At 39.4% G+C, this 24,018-nt stretch overlaps 1 protein-coding gene across 2 annotated transcripts in view; it reads left to right on the top strand.

The window, feature by feature from the left end:
* ddr1 (discoidin domain receptor tyrosine kinase 1) overlaps window positions 1-24,018 on the top strand; it is a 164,484-nt gene that overhangs the window by 92,003 nt on the left and 48,463 nt on the right. For both annotated transcript variants that reach the window (XM_057833558.1, XM_057833557.1), the window contains exons 7-9: window positions 4,850-4,952; window positions 10,832-11,018; window positions 22,454-22,703. In XM_057833558.1, the coding sequence (XP_057689541.1) occupies window positions 4,850-4,952; window positions 10,832-11,018; window positions 22,454-22,703 (540 nt within the window). The remainder of the gene's footprint in view (window positions 1-4,849; window positions 4,953-10,831; window positions 11,019-22,453; window positions 22,704-24,018) is intronic.

Below are 24,018 nucleotides of genomic sequence, written 5' to 3'. Positions count from 1 at the left end.
TGGCTTAAGGGAGGTTCGCCAAACTTTCACCCGACCTTTAATAGACTCTTGGTGACATCCAGACGGGCTTTCACCCGCTGTCCTCCCTTGTTCTCACGATTTCCGGAGAGGGTGCTTTCAGTGCTTTCTACTGGTAGCCAGGCCACAGGCTAACGCTAGCAGCTTACGCTAGCGGCCGCTAGCGGCTAACGCTACAAATGAACGTGATGGAGTCGGATAGCGGCTCTAACCTTGTAGAAACGGCTGAATTTAATGAGTGGATTGGGCACGGACTGCATCTAGCAATTACTATGTCGCGTTATTTTGTATCTGACTGTGTGATTTCTCTGATAGCTTTTGTGATGGTAAAGCATTCAGCATAAAGCACAATCCAACGGTGAAACTTCTAATATGACCGAGAAATGGCCCCAGCTATTTTTCTGTATGTGCTTAATTCTGTGTCATTATTGCTATCATAAAATCTTAAGTGTTTCATTTGCAGAAGATCAATATAGCTTTAATGTGTGTCTGTCTGTCTGTTTGGGGGTTCATGTATGCATGTATTTATTAAAAAATGCACTGGGGGAAAAAAAAACCCTGAAACCATAAAGTACACACTTGTATTGAATAATTATGTCACAGCAGCTATTAACAATAAATTGTCTTTTCGAAGTGTACTGTTCAAGCTGCAAGTCATTTGTGTTACAATGACATGTTTGCACAGGCATATTGATTTTGACAATGTACATTGTTCAAGCCATACACGCTGTTATAAATGCTCATACTTGAATTCTTATTGTTTACAATACATTTTTATAAACCTAATGTCTAGACTGCATGTATAATTGTTAAATATATCAAATTGAATGCTGGTAACTAAATCAACAAGAAACTTAATCTGTATTTCATGCATTGATTAAGATTTTCAAATTATATAACAGTCCGCTTGGGCGACTTTATCGTCATTTATCGTTATCGAGGTAAATCTGCTCCATTTATCGTGATACGTGTTTAAGGCCATATCGCCCACCCCTACGAGGGCGGTCGTCGTGACACTCCCAAGCCGAACATGGCGATTCTCGGACAGACACTTGAAAACCGGAGAAGACAGTGGGTTGCTGCGAGAACCTGGCCTGAAAACTGCGCACAGATCTTCATATCTCTTTGCTGTTTGCTCTTGTTTGGTTAAAAAATACTGCGCACACTCTGAAAATGAGAGCGCCATTGCCATCCACTGAGTGGATGTGCAAGTACACTTTAGTATGGCAAAAAGTATGTTCCCCAAGGTCACATCACCACATCGCTCGGGCGCGCCACACTATTTAAGAAGTACTTGTTTAACTGAAATCAATGTTGTTTTCGTCAACGATGACGATAACGAAAATATTTCGTCAATGAACAATTTTTTTTTCCATGACAATGACGTCACGATGACTCGCTAAAAACATGTCTTGGGAGACTAATTCATGAGAACGAGATGAAAATTCGCCTTAGTTTCCGTCATAGGTACACAATGTGGGACATTTTCTTACCGTATGTGTGGTTAGCACGCATTTTAACAGTGTTTGGTCATTTCACTCATGCGACGTGCTGCTCCCCCCCGGCCCTGCTCCACACACTGGTGAGCAAGCTTGTGTCCATTAAGGGCGGCTTTATTGAAAGGTGTCAGGTGCTGCTTAGTTTTGCTTTCTTATCTCGGCTAGATCTGCCATGTTGCTTTAGCTTTTAAAGGTCTGTGATAAATGATCATCATACACTAAACTAACTTGTAGCGATAGCATTGCGTTCGCATTAGCACAGCGGTTGCGTTAGCATTAGCATTTAGCGCGGTGTCTTCTTAAACTCTTGGAAAACGTTTTACATACAGTTCGTGGTGTCCAGGTGAGTTTAAATAATTTCAATTAATGTGCTGTTTTCCTGCTGAGTTTGCATTATCATCGTGACAATGAAGGTGATGTCCTTGTATAGGGTGAACAACGTCCTCTTTTGCCCGGACAAGTCCTCTTATTACGTGCCCTCCGGAGGGTCCGTGCGGGTTTCATAAATTCATGAAAATGTCCGTTTTTTATGATTTTTCACGGGACCAATTTAAAGAGAATCCCTCCGGCCGCTAGGGGGCAGCGCCTGCCTGAGTTGATGTGACTCCTTCTAGTAGGGGCGGGAGAAGGAGTAGATCTTCTTTTTTGTTGGCAGTTTACCCTTTGTTTCACGGGGAATTACCACCATCTACTGACGTTTTGGCGAGAGATCAGACTGCAGTAAGGAGTTTAATAAGGAGTTCTAATAGACGTGGCTCCACACACCTTTCTGTAAGTTTCTCTTGTTAATGTCGATCACGTGTCTTCTGTTGTATATTGGGTTATATGTGTACACAGAGATGCAGTATATTATATACAGGGGTGCACATAATTTTTTTGCCCAGGTTCTCAGAGGAGGACCTGGAGATGTGACTTGGTCCTCATTGAGCTTGAGAGCCGACCCGCCTGATGCGATAAAATTATGACAAGCTTTACTTAGAGCCAATTACCTTTAATTAATTATATTAACAATTAATGCTCGATTAACATCAACTGGCACAACAAAATTGCCATTACTTCGAAGTGAAATGTAAAGAAATAAACATAAAAGCACCAATTCAAAATAAAGGGCATTATGCGGCTCCCACATTAACTCCAAGCCTTTGTAAAAGTGGGAGTCCTCATAAGAACTCATTGAACGTACATGTTTAGCTTTGTGAAATGCGAGCAAAAACACGTTTGTCAGTGCATAGCGCTGTGCAGGGCGAGTGGGGTGCTGTCTGACATCAATAGTTTGCTTAAGTGCCACATGCTCTGTTTTTTTCGTGCTTTTCAAAGTTTGGATGGCTGAAATTCTTTGACCCTACTACATAAAATGCGCTGCTTTTATTAGCAACATTGGAATTCTCACGACAAATTTTGTACCACATTTCCGTGCAAGCATCATTTGCTTCTAGCAATGGTACCTACCTCCTGCAGCCACTTTTCAGCAAATGTCCTTTTTTTCGGTAGCTCCGGTGACGTCTCTTTCGTCTGTCTGTCTTTTGACGGGGGTGGGGGAACACGGAAATAATTACCGGTACTCAGTGGGGCCTGCCTCTTTGACATTTTGAGAAGTGATTTTCTCGTGTCCGCCGCAAATACAGTGGTCAGCCATCGGTACGCAAAAGCGTATGGAATCCGTTGAGGGCCCGCGCGTTTGTCTACGTCCAGTACGCATGCGCGCATGCGGACCACTTATGTGCACCCCTGATTATATGAGTCTTGTAATTGTTCTGCGTTAGTTTATTTGGTTGAATGCTATTATTGTACTCTAAATAGCTGTGTTTCTTATGAGTTTTTTTTTTACTGTAAATACATATATAATGGCAACTGTTGATTTCTGTCGGAGATTTGTACTAGTGTAATCTGTAAAATCCCGTTTAGTGCCGCTTCTTTGCGCTGCCGATGATTGTAAACTTTTATTGCAAAGTCTGATTTTGCCTCGGCTCCAATACTCGCTAATAGGGTAGCAATCTGTGAGCTCAGCCGCGCTAGGCATTATGGGCAATGTAGTTTTGAGCTGCTGCGTTTGGAATTGCTTTTGGAATTGCTTGTCAGTTTATTTTGGTTATTGTTTGCATACAATCTAGAACACTGAATGAGAATAAAAATTGAGTGGGAATAATAATTTGTCAACAACAATTGTCGTGATAGTAATAAAAAAAAAATGTTGAGTTCGCACATAGCCTACTGTGTGTGTGTATTGACTGGACTCATTTCCATGGGTCTGAATTATATTATTATTTTTTCATCGTTATTATACATATACATACAGTATATATTTTCTTTTTTTATTATTATTATTTTTTGGGAAGAATAAAGCCTATTGAGTAACCAGTTGAGTTTAAAAAAAAAAAAAAAAAGTGGGTGATATAGGCATCTTTGAGTGATCTTCGAGAAAAATTCAAGTATCTCGAGGCCGGGCCGAGTGTCCTCTTTTTTTGGAAATCAAAATATGGTCACCCTATCCTTGTAGACAACAATTATGTGCTTGTCTGTCAATGTCAAAGCTTTTATTTATTGATTTATTCATGAAACTAAAACTTTTGAAGTTTATAGATGAAAATATTTTGAGAATTGTAGACTAAACGAGACGAAATTTGTCTGAGTTTTCGTTAACTTAAACTAGACGAAGACAAACACGTTTTGAAATGACTAAAATATGACTAAGACTAATAAGTGTTTTCGTCCAAAAGACTAAGACTAAGAAGAAAATTAAAAGTGCTGCCAAAAACAACACTGACTGAAATGCATGTGTATGGTATGTTGCGCAAGTGAATTAATATTCCATACGAAAGTTGTTTTCTTCTGTTCTCAATGCCATATGGTCGGTCACTGACCTCCATGCCCTTCATGCAAAATTGCCACTGATTTTCAAAATTTGAAAATGGCACAAAACCAACTAGGTCTTTTAGTCTTCCACCTTTTCGAACTTTTTCTTTTCATCTACAACTGTTGTTTGGCTGACAAAAAAATGAACATACTGTACCTGTATGGGGACAAATACAGTTGATTGTTTAGCACTATACATAATGCTCTTGAATGTGTAAAATGTGGCAATAAAAGGCAAATATTATGTCAGGAATCATTTATTATGTGTACCAGAACGCCGTTTCGCCTGATTAGCTCATCTGTTAAGGTTGCGTGGACCCGAGTAACATAGCCTTCGGTTTGTTTGACTAGTTTCAAACCAGATCTAGCCATTTCCCCGCCTCACTGATTACAACCGAACGTCGGGTGTGTTGTCAAACATGACAAATGAACCCGCATTTTTCTTCAATCGCGACCACTTCTCTCCCACTTTCTTTCAGATGGCTTATCGGCTTATGTGGCTCCAGTGGGTCACGTCATGAATCTGTCAGGCCTGCCCGTCTACCTCAACGACTCCACCTATGACGGCACCACAGAGCAAGGGTAAGTACCGCGTCTTCAACTCCACTCGTTGCTGTAAAGACGGACAACTGGGATCTCGGCCAGCGTGGAAAAGGGGACCCGCGGTGTTATTGTAGTTGCTCAGGGACTTGGAGGCGCGTTTCCTGGCCATAATGTTTTGGCAAGCCGCGAGACGGGCCGAACCAGGATGCGTGGCAGGGTCACGCTCGCTCAGGCTGTGCGGTTAATGGGCCCAAAATGTTTTGCTTATGAGTAAGCTAACACCTTTTGATGCGATCCAGACGTATTCTTGCGCAGATGGGAGATGGAGTCAGTGTGACCTTGCTGTGTTTTGTGTGGAAATGGATACAGAATGGCTGAATGATATGGCCTTCGAATGTTTTTTTTCCCTGAAAAAAATTAGCAAACTTCATCCCCCCCCCCCATTTTATATTTTATTTATTTTTAAAGAAACTCTTATTCTAATTTGACTTTTTTGATCATATATTAAAGCAAATGAAAATGTTTTAATCCAATCTTTTTTTTTCCCCCTTCTGGAATTTGATTTGTTTCTACAAAAATTAGAGATGTCCTGATCGACTGATCAATCGGGTCCGATCACGTCATTTTCAAAGTATTGGAATCGGCAAAAACATATCGGCCATGCCTTTTTTAAATATATATATATATATAGATTTTTTAATTAAATCGTTTTCTAATTGTATTTAACGTTACAGACATAATATGTTTTACTCTTCCAGAGTCTTTAGTTTAGGCTTAAGGTAGGGTTATCAAATTTATCCTAATAATGGCAGTAATTAATTTTTTAAGAAATGTATCACGTTAAAATATTTAACGCAATTAATGCATGCGCTGCACGACCCACTCACGCATTGTCGCGCTCAATCTGTAACGGCGCCGTTTTACCTATTTGGAGAGATAAAAGGCAGCATGAAATGAGTAGAGTGAACTTTGGCAGCCTTTGGAGCCTTTTTTTAATTGGCTAAAACCTTACAATCCCTCTCCCTATGATTAGAAATATCCTGGGAAGCAATGTGGGGAAGCAAGAAATTGATCTTTATCTTAACACCTTATGTTATTTGCCAACGCAGAGACGATATATCAATTGGTAGCACTACGCACAGTAATGGTTCCACTTCCCATCATGCATTTGGGCATGTTTACAGTATCATTTACTGAAAGCTCAACAAATACACCAGATGGCAATATTTAGTCACAATATACAAAGTCACAAGTCTTTCTATCCGTGGATCCCTCACAGAAAGAATGTTAATAATGTAAATGCCATCTTGAGGATTTATTGTCATAATAAACAAATACAGTACTTATGTACTGTATGTTGAATGTATATATTTGTCCGAGTTTTATTCATTTTTTTTCTTAATGCATTGCCAAAATGTATATGATCGGGAAAAATTATCGGGAATGATTGGAATTGAATCGGGAGCAAAAAAAAAAAAAGCAATCGGATCGGGAAATATCGGGATCGGCAGATACTCAAACTAAAACGATCGGGATCGGATCGGGAGCAAAAAAACATGATCGGAACAACCCTAACAAAAATCAAACAAGCTCTTAAACTTTGGTTTATGAGTGCCGGAATTGATGAGTTTTCTAAGTTATGAGTTGTCACTTGGTTGTTGTTTTTTTTTAACCTGTCATTATTATTTTTTTTACTTTGAGTTGCGATCAAGTTTGAGATACCAGTTTATTTCAGGGTTGTTCAAATCAGTCCTCAAGGGCCACTGTTGGTGTAGATTTTTATTCTAGCTGATGCAGCATAGACAGTTTAACCATTGATGTTTCTGCTTAAACGTATGGAGGACCAAATGGGAGAGAATGATATATATATATATATATATATATATCTAAGTACAGTGGTACCTCTACATACGAAGTTCATTCGTTCCAGGACCTTGTTTGTAAGTCGAAATGGTCGTATGTCGAGAAGGATTTTCCCATAAGAATACATTATAATTCCATTAATTCGTTCCACAGCTTGAAAACCAACACTAAATCCTTAATAAAATAATGTTTTTACCATTGCAAATAGCAATTACAAAGAGCAAAACAAATACAAACATATATGTAAACATACATACATACAAAACTAATGTGGCAATAATGTGTACCTGAACGCAGCGCGGAGCTGACGGCACAGTGAAAGAGTGCAGTTGAGATAGTATTCCTTTCACTTTTAACGTCCTGTTGTTGCGGGCTGTTGGCGCGTTTTTTTTTCTGAAATAAATGATTTAAAACTTGACGAAGCTAGCGATCTCTTTGCCGATGGTTGTCACCTTTAGTTATAAAGACTAGCAAACAGAGGTCGGTGGAGTATTGTCAAGCAGTTCACGGATGCGCACCACACGCTCATATTTTTCCATTGGTAAGCCTCACCTTTTTTTCTTTTTCACAACCTGCTTTAACATTCTTGGAATCCGTGTTGATTTCTCTCACAAGAAAATTCAACGTGTGTGCGTCTTGCAGGAAAACAATGAAATTGCGACGCTGTCATAAATCGTATTTCGAATATTTCGTCGGCTGTAGAAACAAATTAGCGAACTTTCGTTCATTCGCTGCCACTCTCCCACTTCAAATGGAATGGACGTCTACTAGTGATAAGCTCCAATTCACAGCAGAAGCTTGTTTTTCTGTTTATTTTTTGTAGAATATCCTAGAATGATTTCCTGACCAATGTATCGAAAATCGTTGTATCGCTATATCGTCAGATCATTGTTATCATGAGCTTTGATAGTATCTTATCGTATCTTATCGTGAGGTACCAAGAGGTTCCCACTCCTAAGTCGGCAACCCATTCAATGTGTAAGTGGGGGGGGGGACTTCTTGGTGAAAGTGAGTGGTGGCAGCCGTTTTGGACCGAGCGGCAATTCTTGAGTGAATTTACGCTGAGGGGTGGGGCCTAAACTAGAAACTTGTTCTATTTTCACATCCTAGCCACGCTGATTTCAACAACATATCCAATAGCAGAGGGGCATGCTTACTGATATCTGTGCTATCAGGCTGTATCGGCGGATGTTTACACACAAATCACAGCCAGCGAAACCTTGATAAATGAGCTTTTATTAAGTTTCGCGAGCTCTGGGACACTCGTAAAAAGGCTCTCACACCTCTCCTTGTCAAGCTCAATGATATCCCGATGTGCGTTTGTGTGGAAATGTAGTTGATGAAAACAATAAAATCTATTCACCTTCTCACCGAAGCTAGTAAAACTCTTTACACGGCTATTGTAGTCACCTGTACTCCTTGAAATAGGAAAAGTCGCTGTTTACTTCTGCAAAAATGAAAAATGAGTGCATTGGCACTTGGGACTATCGTAAATATCCTTGCTATACTCTGGAGTCCACCCGCTTTTCACTTCCTGACAGCATCTACGTCAGCCTACGTTGCTCCTCCCGTTCTGCGCTTGCCACTGGCCGCTTTTCACACTAGACTGCCTCTAGTGTGAAATAGCCTTAAAGATTTGTGAAAAAACATCCCCTTAATCGGTTAGAATTAAAACCTTCATGCACTTCGGCACTTTTCGGAGTAGTTTGGACCCCTGGTTTATTCTTTACGGTTCTCTTGTACTGCATTTTTATAACATTATACAAAGGAATTGTTCTGTTGTAAATACACAGAACAAAAAATATGTGTTTCAGGGGATCTGAAATTGATATGCCATCTTATTTCAGCGGTGAATATTGCTTTAAAATTTGAGTAAATTGAATCACGATCTTGAATGCAACAAATTAAACTTAAAAGTAGGTCGGTCAGGCTAACAATTTGTTACATTGATGTATTTTCCCAGAAACTATTGCAATAGATAACAGTATTTTCTGCCGACATTACAACACACAAATTAATCATTACAGAACACTTTAAAGTCATGAAAAATGAGATTTTGTGATTCAATGAACTAGCCTCCTTAAATATTAATATCTGTATCTTATCTGAATCTGCAATACTAGCCCTGTAGTTACTTGGACCCCATGGATACGAAAATATGCAGGGAGCTAGTTGGCTTACAGTGGGAGCCAGAACAAGTCGGAGTAAATGAATATTGATAACGCGTGTAATTTATTGCACCGTAAAAAACTATCGTTAGTCATTTTTTATATTGGATGATAAGTTAGAGTAACTATCATGAGCGCCCTACTTGTAAATCAAGGTATCACTTTATGGTACATATTATCTCTACGGATAATTTGAAAATAAGTGCTTTGTCATGGAAAATATCACATTTTTCATAACATGCTGTGTAGGGCTTCAGCTATCTTTTCCCACGTGTTCCAATTGAATTTCCATTTGTGTCAAGCTATTTTTAGTTTTAGTTAGGTTTTAAGTTATTAAATTATAAGTCCTTTTAGGATTTTGAGTTTTTCAGTGTTCAAAATAAATGTATGATACCTGCTGTATTGAGGCACATTAGGCACCAGCACTACTTGTTGTTTTATCCATCAATGACTACTGAGCGAAAACTGACAGTTAGCTTTATTATGTTTTTATTTTGCACCCTTATCACTCTACGGCGCTGTGTTTTTAAAGTTTAAATAAAGTCTGTATGAAATACCGTATTGGCCCGAATATAGGATGGTGTTTTTTGCATTGAAATAAGACTGGGAAAAGTGGGAGTCGTCTTATATTCGGGGTCTAGACATTATACCCATTCACGACGCTAGATGGCGCCAGATACCATTGAAGCGAATGCTGAATTTGAAGAGTAATGTTCTGTCATGACAAATCTCAGCTACTCTCAAGTTTAACCAGTTTGCATTATTTTATTGCAATGTTTTTCCTTATTCAGATTTGTTTCAAGACTACAGTTACAGTTAGACTTCACTTTGATGGTTAATGCAGTTTTTGCAATTTTGTTGTTTTATCACAATAGATTGCACTTTAGTTTACATATTTAAATGTTCAGATATTAAGATTTGAATGAGGCAAAATAACATGCTTTTTTCTGTCAAATATATTGTTATAATCATTTGTTTCAAATGTACTGTAATTATTTTCTGTATAAAAATTAATTTGGTGTGTAAAAAGTCTTTTTTTCAAACTTGAGTCTTGAAAAACGGGGTCGTCTTGTAATCAAGGCAGTCTTATATTCGGGCCAATACGGTATACATTTTCCATGCACCAACAGAAGTCATTATTAATAGAAACCTAACCCTCCGCAGGGCTAACGATACGTTGGCTAGGTACAGTAATGTTAATCTTATTTATTAGCGCTACGTTAACTTAATTTTACCTTGTCCCGAGTTTCGCCCCTCCGCTCTTGGAGTAAATGGGGTGCCTTTGGTGGAGCAGGGGCTAGGCGGGCGGTCACGCGGTGGCGCCCGGCCTGGGTTTCAGGGGCAGTCATGAGTCACGGGGTCCAGCCGGGGGTGCAGATGCGTCGGCGGGGCCACAGGTTGCACGGGTGCTATCTTACAGTGAATAAATGAAACAGTGTTCGCCTTGGTCTCCAGCTTGAAATGCTCCCACACTTTTGACATTTTGGTGCCTTTCTCTTCGCTTTCGTCAGCTGCTTTGTCGTTACCTCTATATTCATGCATGGTTGAAATCAAATGTATCCGCCGCCTCTTTTTCCTGTACTCACGTGACGTCAGCATGTTGTGTCGCGTTAAAAGTAGTCTTGGCAAAACGTCATACTTAGAGCTGGCATAATTAAACAATTCATCGAGGCGGAGAAAATTCCTCGATCGATTTTTAAAATCGAGTTACTCGAATTATTTGAGTAATCATTTCAGCTCTAATACTGTGAGTTGCCATTTAACTCAATGACTACCATTAATTGTGATAAATGAACCAGATCGGCTTTGAAATTAAACAGTTTTTATTTTGACCACACATTAACTTTGGCATATTACCATTTACAACGAACACATTTCCTCCTGCAGCATGCAGTTCAGTGGCTTGGGTCAGCTGTGTGATGGCGTCCTTGGAGGAGACGACTTCATGGAGAGCCAGGAACTTCGGGTGTGGCCCGGCTACGACTACTTGGGCTGGAATAGAGACGTTCTCGGCAAACCCAGTGTGGAAATAGAGTTCCACTTTGAGAAGCCTCGCATCCTTCATGTCATGCAGGTAGGTATATTTAAAGGAACAGAGTATAAAGGTCTTGCCGTTGGGTTACACATGTCTCTTTCTTTACTCACTGACTGCCAATAACGGCGAATGCTCACTACCAACCCTCCTATTCAAAATGGATTGAACTATCGCCGTCCATGGCAGTCAATGGAAAGAACACAGCTGCGCAATTGGGATTTTTGTTTTCACCCCTTTCTGAGCTGGTTGTAGGTAGTAAATTTTCTCCATTTTATAAAACCCAGCTTCGTAGCCAGCAAGTATTGAGCTAGCTTTGTTTTGAGAGAGAAAAAGATGTAGAATCCTTTAATTGTCCCTCAAGGGGGGGAATTCACTTTGCCTCCATTTCTATATTCTATACACACATGCTTTGGGAATTGCTTATTTACACTGGTTTTTAAATATATTATTTGGATTCTGAGGCATTAGCCTACCAAAATGTCAGATTACATCTGAAGTCTTTTTTTTTTTTTTTTTTTTTTTTTTTTTTTTTTTTTTTCCTTCCGTTGAATCTGATTTTTGCATTCCCACTGGAACATCTTTGACTGTACCGCGACCCATATTTTCATGCAAACCGCATTGGGTACCTCGGCAATAGCACCACTCCCTGTTCAATTTCCTGTCTGCATCTACTTGCATCCCAACTTGGAGTGCAATTGGCTACCCCCTCAAAAAAATGATTTTTATCCAGATGTCCTTTGTAGCGCCACATTCACATGACCTGAATTGAGTTCTTGAGCAACTCAATGCATAAATCAAATGTAATCCTTCATAAAATGCTTTAATGAACTTGTATAAAATATGCATTATTGTTATGAAGCTCTCTTAAAACTGTTGCCATGTGCTTAGCACAGATAAGAAGCCCTTTTTCTTCATTTAAATGAAGGCTTTGATCTGGTAAATGAATAACCTCATTACGCTAAGTCAAGCATCACGACAGCCTAATGGGACAATACGGGGGCTAATGCTTTATTTCTAACTCTAATGAAGTTCAACATTCACTCTTACAGGTCATGTGAGCAGTGTACACTTTAATAACACAATTGACCAATGTTTTGCCTCTATGGCTGTGTCAAATTTAATAGGAAACCATACATACAGTGTATCATCACTTTCAGGCAACATCCTTGTACATCCAAAAATTGAATGAATTGAGTGAATTTACTGATTGGTATTTCCACACAGTCAGTCATTTTTGCGTTTTGTTAAAAATACGTTTAAGAACACATTTTATGAACTACAGTAAAACCTCCGCTGACGAACACTTAAGCTCACGAACTTTTCGCCTCAAGAACATTAAATTCGCGAGCATATAGTCTCTGCTGACGAACTAGTTTTCGGCGGACGAACCAAACCACGCGGTCGAACAGCGCCACGAGAAGCCGACGCATGCTCACCGCGTCCCAGTTCGTCCCCTCCCTTTCGTTGAGTGCGGACGTGGTTTGTGTTTGATAGACATTTTGGACCATATTGAGTGTACTTTTGCTATTATGGGACCGAAAAAGAGTTACCTACAGTCCTTATGGAAGGTGACTCTCCTTCCAAACAGTAACTCCCTCCCTCCCTCCTCCTCCCACTCCATTCCATCAAGCCATCAACTACCATCACAAAGGTAAATAAAACGACTTTATTATACAGTACAGTTTATTTCTTTAACTACAATACAATAGCACATTTATTATACATAAAATAAGGTATATTTTTGTGTAGTTTAAAGGCTTATTTAGTAGAAAATTATGTTTTATGGGGACCTGGGAACGGATTATTCTCATTTTAATGGTTTCGTATGGGAAATAAATGTTCGGAAGACGAACTTTTCGCCTTACACACACTTTCTGGGAACCAATTATGTTCGTGAGCTGAGGTACCACTGTATCTGAAAAGTGCTGTAAAAGTGTGTGATGTGATTTTAGAAAGTAATTGAAAATGCAAAGCTTTGTTTAGTTCAAATAGGTAGGCAACACTGACAACTTCCGATTCTTAGATTATTCGCGATTCGGCCGTGGAAGATTCGAGAACGATTCACAAACATCCAAATTCCGATTATTGAATTATACTTGGTAAAGCGGGAGTAAAACACAGTGGGTGCGGTCTTTGGGACGCAATGAGGAACTGGCCGAGAGTAAATATCATGTTCAACTCATGCCGCTAGATAAAAAAACAATCATACTTGAATGCGGCCGACAGCAGCTACAAACAACGCCCAGTTGCTAGTTGCTACAAACATACGGCTACAGTAGATATCATATATATGTAGAACTAGATGTAAAATGACAGACGATGGCGGTGTTAGAACATGTATTATTGAACAGAGATGCTAAATGACAGACTTGCCGGCATTAGTAAACAGCCGCCATCTTAAAGCAGTAGACTTTTCTAGAGGGCTCTTTTGTAGCAAACCTAATTAACTTTTTATCTAAAATATTCCTAAATCGGCAAAATCTTGTCTTGAATCTATCTTTAAATGATGAAGCAGTTTTAAAACTTTGACATGTCAAAAGTAGACAGAAGGGAAATTATGGAATAACGGGAGGAATTTTAACAACTGTAACGGTTGATTCACAACATTAAATTAATTGAATGTAGTTTAAAGCTGCTGATACAGAATGAGGACTGGAGTATTTTATTTACTGTTATTTTTGTATATTTGTTTACTGTTATATGTTAACGATACTGAAATAGTAGTTTGGTTTAGGCTGAGAGATTTTTGAACCATTTTGGAACTAATGTACAAAACATTTAAAAAAAAAAAAAAAAAAAGGAGAGGGGTGCATCAATAAGCGTTTTATAATCGAATCGGAGCCTCTGAATCGTAATCGAATCGTTAGGTGCCCAAAGATTCCCAGCTATACTGACAACAGCGAGTATAAGTGACATTTACGTGAAAGACTGTTGCTCAAATTATGTAAGTACAGTGGTTGGACGATTTATGACAGCGCTGCAGCTTGTTTGTTTAACCGCGAGACTGACGCACGGCTGATTTTTTTGTAAGACAAATCTACATAGGTTCCGAGAATGTCAGTCCAGGTGGTGGAAAAAAACGGAAAAGGTGACGCTTACCATTGAAATGAAGATGCCTGGAAATGATAGGACAATATGAGCTTGGTGGGCGCGTCCGTGAACTGGCTAGACAATACGGCCGTAGAATGTCTGGAATCTCGACGGTTGTCCTCCGACCTCCGTTTGCCAGTCTTTATATGTTAAGGTGACAATTATTATTATTGTAACATCGCCAGCTTCGTCAGGTTTTTCATCATTTATTTCAGAACTAGTGCAACACAACATGCCTACTGTCTGCTGCAGCTGAACAAAGTGAAAATAAAAAGTCCCTCTCTCACTCTGTCAAGTCAGCCACCCGGTGCGTTCAAGTACACCACGCAAAACACATCTGCCACATTTGAACCCGATTCATTACATTTTTATAGGTGTTATTAAATTAAATTACGATTATTATTATTCCTATTTTCATTCATAATGTTTTTGTTTTGCTCCCTGTAATTGCTATTTGCAATAGTACCAGCAGTATTTATTAAAGGGGAACTTTGAAGTAAGGTTGGCCAACCATGTTTTTGAAGAATATCTATGGCTAAACAATTATAAGCATATTTTCATTATTTTTTTTTTACGCAACCCTTCCAGATTCTTTGTTTAACCCATAGCAACGCCCTTGACAACGAAAATGCTTTTCTTCGCCAATCTTCGGAAATCTTCGGAAATTACATCACACCTAGACGTGCGAGGGAAGTCCACCATAGAACAGTATTGTTTGTTGCATTGCTTCTCGGTAAGATGCCACAGCAGTGTGTGGCGATGTTTTGTTCTCGCTCAAACGAAAAGTTGTATGAGTGGCCAAAGGATAGCAGGGCACGTAAATGGACATCTTTCGTTCGCACGAAGCGAATGAATTTCACGCCATCATCGAGTAGTGTTCTCTGCTGCAAACACTTCGAAGATGCCTGCTTCCTTAACCGGTCTGCTTATGATCAAGGATTTGCCAAAAAGTAAGTGTGATTTTTGGATAGATGACTGATGACTTTGTCAAAGCATAGCTGCCTACTGTTGTGGAATTGAACAGTATAAGCTATGAGAGCCGCTGACAGGTGACAGCTGAAAAATAGCGTGTTGGTTTAGCGTAGCCATTGAGTCAATCTCGCAGCGAATCAGCGAGCGCGCAGGTCACGCAGTGAATCATGGAAAATGTAGTCTCGGGACAACACTGAAGTGGTGCTTTGTAATCTGTTCGCTTGTGTGAAAAGACTACATTTCCTCACGCCATTAGACGCCAATTCCTGCCGAGAGCTGTGCCGAGCTGTGTTCTAACTTTTCCATAAGAACTGCTTCATGTGTTAATAAAGAGACAAGGTTGTCAGCGCGTCGTGTGTTCGATACATTTGTAAACAAAAAGCTCATAACAAGACACTATGCACAATCCGTTTAAGAGACGCTGGAGTGGGAGGCGAGGAGGAGATCGGCGAGAAGCAAAACTTCGCGGTGGAATGTGGCGGCAGTCCGCTATTATTTTGTTTTCTTATTGTGGCCACAATAAAGTGGAGAAAGCCATCGAAGACTCATCTCCTTCTTTCCCCCCAACGTTTTTATATTATTATTTTATATGCACGGGAGCTGCCGGATCTGCCAAAATGAACATGAAGTCTGATTATTATTTTTTTTAACAATGTCATCAGATAGACAAAAACATAACATTATGTGCAAATGCCTGCATCTTCAAATCATAAAAATAATAACAGCCTATATCTTACCATTGTTGTAATCTCGATGGGTCTTGTATCCATTCCATGTCAGGTAGTCTAGGTACATTGTTTGCATTCTGATTAGCGTCTGGCTAATACATGTTAGATCCAACATAATATTCCAAGCTCCTCTTCTTCCTCCAACTCTTCAAAAACTTGGATCTCCTCCCTTGTGCTCGGTCTATCGCTTATATCGCTGTTTGAATCATTGTTTGAAGGGCTTTGTTTGGTGGCCGTATGTATGGAGCTGCCAACGCTGTTCCGGTGTGACGTATCACTTCCGGGTTCGTCCCCTTTCAGGCTCGAACTTCGGAAACGCGATTATTTTGTCAAATATACAACATATAAATTATTTTTTCATGCTTTATTTGGTGGACAATGTTTAATTACTTTACTTGTGACCCTATTTGGCATGTGACGAAATTAGTTCACACTACAGCTTTAAGGATTTAGTGTAGGTTTTCGGGCTGTGGAACGAATTGATGGAATTATCATGTATTCTTATGGGAAAATCCTGCTTGACATACAACCATTTCGACTTACAAACAAGGTTCTGGAATGAATTAACTTCATATGTACTGTAGATGTACCAATGTATGTAAATCAGGAATTTTTTCAGTCTTCTGATAATTGAGAAAATGTTCATACAATTTAGTGATCCCTCGTTTTTCACGGTTAATGGGGACCAGAACCTGCCTTGATAAGTGAAAAACCGCAAAGTGGCAAAAAAAAAGTTGTTTTTGCTTGTGTGTTCAATGTATTTACGTGACATGATGTAATTTGTTTAAGTTTAAAATGTGCGGGTGAATAATTTCAGTCTTTTTTTTTTTTTTTTTAAACAAAATTTTAGACATCAATTAATGATTCTAAGATAAAATTATACATTTCGAATAATAAATATAATTACTTACCTTCTTTTTATGGCTGGGTTGAAACAAAAGCGGTTGCACGGTGTCTGTCCGGTGGCTGTCGGTAAACGGTGGTCTCCAGGGTAAAACGGGGAAAAAAAATAAAAATAGTTTGGGGGCTTAATGCGCCAAGAAACTGCTATGGCAGCTTATAGACATATTGTTCTATCAAACACAATGGTTCTTTTGGCTTAAAATACAGCATTTTTATCATATTTATTTTATATTTATTTTTTATCATATTTGAAAGAGGGGTGCAAGAGCAGAAACTGCTTTTTTCAGCCTTGTCTGTGTTTTCCGCCATATATATAAAAGTATAGTCCAGTCAGTGGCGTTAATTACACACTTTTTTTACCAAGCACATTGGTATTTATTTTTTTCATAGTTTGATCGACAGTGAGTTAAAACCAGCTACAGCAATTGAAGAAAATGAAATCTTCTCCCTTAATGGACGTTGAGTATAAAAGCCCTTAGCCACTATTAATTTTGAACAAAGCAGTATTTTCATAACCTTCCTTTACAATGAAAATGATTTTCACATCACCCACCCCCATTAATATTTAACAATGCATTACATTTTGAACCAAATCACACTAAACTGTTAGAACAGCATGTCCTGTTGTGTTATACCAAGATGGTTTCTGCTGACAAGCTAGGTGTTTTTGTTATTGTCCCATTATGGTTCACATTCACCGCATGCCCTCTTTGTTATTGTAATAAATCCTGAAGTTGCACACGCATTGTTTTTAGTGGGGCACCATTCTTTTCCTTCTAATGCTCCCCCAGTGTTTAACTCCCGATATGTTTTTTTTTACGCTTAAGCTATTTCCTGGATTTCCCCTAGAGGGTTTCCAACACTAACCTTAGCTGACAAGATGCTGTGGTCAAGAGTGGGAACGCATTGATTCTAACAAAGTTACTTTACATGCACCCGATTACTCTCACACAGCGGAGTCTGACCTCATGCGTGTTAACCTGCACATCCTGAAACAAAATTGATTGCTTTTTTTCCCCGGGGGTGCCACGAAACTCTAGTTTTTGTCCTGTGGGATTCTTTTTGAAAGCAACCAACGCGACCTGGGCTCAAGCGCGCACGTGTGCGCATAGAATGACTCGCAGGCAACTCAACATGTGGCGCAGCTGTTTGCATCACATGTGGATACAGTTAGAGGTGACAGGCTCAGAATTAAGTGTGAGGTTAACAACGCGCCACCTCCACCGCCTGTGGATCGTCATCCGTTACATTTGTGGCGCTAAGATGGACACTTTTGACCCCTAAGGCTCATTTTTTAAAATTTTGGTTGCAGCTTCAAAGCACACCTCCGTTGTCAGCACATTGGTTGCCGTTGACGGCAATAGACCCTACTCACGTGACGTCACAGCCACGCCCCCGCGCCATGTTGTCCGTATTCTCGTCATGTTAATGCATTAGCGCTTCATAAATTCCTCCTATTATGGCGTGTTTTTCTGCTCGTTAACATTAATAATCAAAATGGTGAAGTCGTGTGTGGCGGTCGGTTGCAAAAACAGAGAAGATAGATGGAGAGACTTGAAATTTTACCGTATTCCGAGAGACCCGGAGAGGAGACCGAGATTGACTGCTGCAATTCGACGAGAAAACTGGGCTCCAAACGACTACCACAGATTATGTAGTAGTCATTTTATATCTGGTAAGATGCATTTAATATATATTTAGAGGGTTTTGGGCTGACAACCACAATTAAGATCATTGCTAGGCTAATCGCCGACAACATACACTCAGACGTTGTGAATGAACTACCTGAAAATATATAATTATAAGGGGATAATCAGACAGTTGTCATACAATTAATTTACAATTTCACTATTGAGGTCAAAAGCCAAAAACTAAATTCAACTAGGGACAATCTGGAGTAGTGCTATCGCACTTCATATTTATTACATATCATATATGTATGTTGTGAGAGTGCTATCGCTAAACCATATAAACATTAAAAGCCCTAGCTCCATTGACAAATGACATGAAATACATTAGACTTGACAGTGGATGTTAGCAAGAACAAAAGATTTTGAATTGAAAATTTCGTAACTCACCTTCCGAGCACAAGATTCCTGCCGAATTTTCGTGTACGAGGACCTGTTTCACCCAACCAGCAACGTAGCATTTATAAGCCTCCAAGCTCTTAAAGTTTTTCAAACTTTCGTGAGAATAGGCTGATTTTGTGTGGACAAGATAGTTGTAAATAGAGTTTACAGCGTCAGATAACACCGGGGCTTCCATGAATTGCTCTATAACTTGCACGACTAATTGAAAACAATGAGAATAGGTCTAAAAAATAGGTACAATATGGCGGCCGGATACAGCGACACGTCATTTTGTGACGTAGGTGAGTAGGGTCTATAGACGACCAATCTATTTGTACTGTTAGAGGAGTGAATAATCGCTGCCAGACGTCTAAGTTAGAATGGATTGGATGTCAATCGCTGTAAATGGCAGTAAATGAGTTTAGGGTGTAGGCAATTTTAAAACGGTGAGTGTCAAAAAAGTGGACCCTTGTTTGGAACACTCACATTCCCATAGGTGTAATACCCTTGATAAAATACTGATAAAATTAGTGAAGGAATTATTTGGAGAAGTGGTGTGGAGATTTTTTTCTCTGCTGGTCAGTAAACTCCTGTTGGAAACTTTGCTGTTGATTTGGGGCTTTCCGGGTTACTCCCTGTTCATTTCGGGTCACTCCCTGTTGATTCTGAATATATTTTTGAAGATATTAATATTGTAACATACCTGACATTCATGATGTCTGTGACTGTGAATCTGCATGGAGGAATGGGCCAAAATACCAGCAACTGTGTGTGAAAAGCTTGTGAAGAATTACAGAAAACGTTTTGCCTCCGTTTTTGCCAACAAAGGGTAAATAACAAAGTATTGAGATGAACTTTTGGTATTGACCAAATACTTATTTTCCACCATGATTCGCAAATATATTTTTTAAAAATCAAACAATGTGATTTTTTTTTCTTTCCACATTCTGTCTCTCATGGTTGAGGATTACACATGTTGACAATTACAGGCCTCTCTAAAATTTTCAAGTGGGAGAACTTGCACAATTAGTGGTTGACTAAATACTTATTTACCCCACTGTATGATGACGATGCAGAACTCCTTTCTTGACATAATGGTGGGGTTTGAAATATTCATCCTGAGGCAGATTCAATATGTATCTAGGTACAAGGGGTGCGATTTGCCATAACAATTTGATTACAACTCGTTTCAGTTTGGAGGCAATATGATTTGATACAATTAGGCATGTGGCGGTATGGCATTCTGACGGTATGATAACCTTAAGCCAAAATATCATGGTATCACGGTATTGCAATTCCAGCTCTAAAATGTGTTACTGTGTTTAAAAAAAATCCATTAAATAGGATTTATATTTTTAAAAACATATTAGAAACACAAAAAGCACATGTGTATGACTAGTATCATGTTTACATTATACAAAGACTCTATTTCTCAACACACAGTTGCCAGAGAGAAAAAAAACACACGTTTTACCACCGCTCGACACACCAATCATGCTGGAGTTAACTCTCGTAGCTGGTGGGAAACGTTCATGAGGGTGTTTACCAACCTTTAATTTTGTATAAGTGCGAAATCATATTGGAGGTATTGCCTCCTCGGCAGCCACCTTCCGCAAACATGTTTTACATGTCTGTTGGCCCTCATTCTCTAAGCTGCGAACGTTTGTAACTTTTCTGTAGCCAAAGTATTCCCATTCCGGCGATTTCGTTTTCTTTGATGGGGAGAAAAAGTTCAGGAGTTTCACTTTCTCCAGCCATTGTGTAGAACAGCTGACTCACTGACACTGAGCAACAACCGGTAGGGGAGGATTGAGCCTTGCAGCTGCAAGTGAGGGATTTCTCCATGCATTTTTGGGACATTAAAAACATGGTTGTTAATCATGGCGTTAGAATGTAATGGCGTTATTTTTTTCAGTGGTGAGTAATCTAATTAATTACTTTTCTCATCTTGGCAACGCCGTTACCATTACTGAGGAGGAAAAGGCGTGTGTTACTATGCGCACTATGTTGGTTGAATGACGCGAGGAAAGTCTGAGAGAGATTGACTCACGGAGACGAGAGAGCAGAGCAGAGCAGGAGTGGAGAGGCCATTGCAAACGCGATGCTAGGTGGCTCCAATAATACCTGACTGTAGCCGATAGCCTTCAAACTACGCCCACATGATGCTACGGTAGATATCACATATTATAGAACTTGATGCAAGTCACAGACAATAGCAACATGTATAAAGAACTAGATGCATTAGTAAACAGCCTAAACAGCCGCCATCTTAAAGCAGTAGACCTCTCAAGAAGGCTCTGTTGTAGAGAACCTTCCTAGCAAACCTAAGTAACTTTTTATCTAAAATGTTCCTAAATCGGCAAAATCTTGACTTAAATCCATCTTTAAATGATGAAAATTTTTTACAACTTGCACATGTCAAAAGTAGACTGAAGGGAACTAATGCAATAACCGGAGCAATTTTAACAACTTTAACGGTTGATTCACAACATTAAATGACTTCCACACATAGCAAATCTAGTTATCGCAATATCCGCAATACCCCTGTGTCTAGTTAAGTTTAGGGAAAAGAATTGGGCTAGGGCCAATTGTCCCAAAAACCCTTTAAACCTACTTTGTATAACCTGTTTTTTTGTTTGTTTTTTGTTGATGTTGTTTTTTTTGTTTTTTTTTATAACATGAAAAATTATCACCAGTTACTTTGCCAAGTAACTAATTACTCTTACATTCATACAACACTGATTAAAAATAGCTAATACCTTAGGGACGGTATGACGAGAAAATTTTGTGGTTTTGAAACCTTGACGTTTTCATACCACGGTATACCTTGAAACAGGTAATCGGCACATGTCTAGATACAATATAGGTAAACAAAGCGATACATTTCGATACCATTTGGTGAAATGACAAGAATGCCCTGAAGTGAACAGGATATGATACAAGATTTACAGGAAGTTACTCCAGTTTGCCCCAAAATCTACGGGAACTCAGTATTATGTACCCTAAAATTAACAAGGACGTAACCTAAAAGTGAATCATTGTCTGCCATTGACAATGGTTGACATCAAATTCATTTAAACAAGGATGACTGGCTGTGAATGCTCATGTTTCATTACCATTGATGGCGCTAGAAATCTAATTAATTTGAACTGGAGCTAGCGCTGTCAATGGCAGCCAGGTAATTAACATGAAAGTGACCCAAAACCGCATCGGAATTAATATGAAGTAACTGAAAATCTACAGGAAGTGACTCATGGGAGAGCAAAGCATCCCCGTGCAATTTTTCTTGAAACTGCATCGTCTAGGTTTTTCTTGATCTCTTTTTGAAAAATAAATTTCCCCCTAAATATGCAAAAAATATTGTCCAGACTTATTTATAATCCCAAAAATATGGTAAGCGACACAGTAATATTTCGTAAGGGCAAAACCAAAATCCCCACAAAGTTTTTGACACGGACGTTTTGCTAAAGCACATGTCATTCCGACTTGCTTGTTTCCACTCTGCTGCGTTTTTGTGGAGTTCATCTGCAGTGAGTCCACATTCTTCGCACCTTCTACCAGAAGCAATTAAGGCTGGCGAGAATGAGACCGTGTGGGATATTTCGTCTGTTAATTGAATCCGCAACCGTCCAGTGGGCCCAGATAAACGAACAAGCTTTCCGAGATGTCGGCAGCGGGAAAAAACTCAATCACGTTTGTCTCCTCCCTGTAGGTGCACAGCAACAACCGTCACACTCAGGGTGTGAGGGTGTTCAACAAGGTGGAGTGCGTGTTCAAGCCGGGCCTCATGCGGCCATGGTCGTCCCCGCCACTCGCCCTACCCGTGCCTTTGGACGACCTGAAGGACCCTTCCGCACGGACCCTCTCGCTGTCCTTGAATGGCCACGAGGCTCACTTGCTGCGCTGCAACTTTTACTTCACCGACAGATGGCTGCTCCTCAGCGAGATATCCTTCATCTCTGGTAAGAACATAACTGCTCAGAAGAGTTATAACTGATAAACTCACTTTTCAGCGCAGTATTATTCTCGTCATGTGATGGGTTCCCATACAAAGTCAAAGCGCGTTGAAGGGCGACAGGCTTCCTGGCTAACGGCGATGCGTGTTCAGCGTGACACGATGCCTTCTTATTGACCAAATGAATGCCTCAGTGAATGTACAAGCCGCAAGATGGCTTGGTTTTATTTTTCTCTGACAGATTTCAATGAGGATGAGGATTCAGCCACAATCCAATATATTTTTCGCATTCACGTGACTTCAGTTGCCATGTAACTAGCTAATGGAGTCAGAACCCTGCCTCAACATCCGGTGAACAAAAGTTCAACAGTACAACAGAGTATTATAATAGTTTTTAAACAAAGAGAAAGATAAAGGAAGTCGTATTACAAGATTAAAGTTGCAATATTACAAGAATGAAGTCGTTATAATACGACGTGAAAAAAATCGCAATATTCAGGGTTTCCCCTACACATAAAAGATTGTGGTGCACCTCCACACCGAAATGAAAGCCGCCACGCCTTGCAAATGAGATGGGGGGTTTTTCCGGATACATTCTAATTAATAATTTGTATAATTTAACAATACATCTAAATGAATATCTATAGCTCATTATTTACGCACTATTTGCCAGAAGGCGTCTGAAATAGCATGTCAATTACAAATTGTTCCTTTACACGGTTTATTTTGAAAATCATATGGGTTCTGTTGCAAGCCTGAGTCTGACTATGTGAGTGGGGAGGAAGAATCGACAGAAAGGTATTTGAAGTTAATGAATGTAATTCTGGTTTAAACTAGGTGTGCACAATATCCAATTTTTGAAACTGATACCGATATCGATAATTTCCTGCTCCTCAAGATCGATACCGATACGATAACCGATAATATGTATATAATTTTTCAATGTATATTCAACTGAGTTTTTGAACACCTGTATTCAAAAATAGTAGTGGTTGATTCAGCATATATTTGCCTTTGACCGAACCAAAATTTTCATGATGACATGAACATTATTATAATGAACAAAACAAAAACAAGAACAGTTTTGACTTTGAATAAAGTTCTAATATTATTTTTTTCAAATTAATCTGAGTCAATCACAATCAATCAGTCAATATCATTGACAATGTGTTGCCCTGAACAATGAGCATTGATCTAAAACAAACATAAACCCAACAGGTATTGTGCTTTGTCAGCAGATAAAACATTTAGTGCAAAAGGAGAGGAGACTTTTCGTCTTGGTCCATGAAACAACTTTCTTAACCTGGCAATTATAGAACAGC

The sequence above is a fragment of the Corythoichthys intestinalis genome, chromosome 4 (genome assembly GCF_030265065.1).
Source record: "Corythoichthys intestinalis isolate RoL2023-P3 chromosome 4, ASM3026506v1, whole genome shotgun sequence".
Taxonomy (NCBI): domain Eukaryota; kingdom Metazoa; phylum Chordata; class Actinopteri; order Syngnathiformes; family Syngnathidae; genus Corythoichthys; species Corythoichthys intestinalis.
This window is presented reverse-complemented; position numbering and strand designations above follow the sequence as displayed.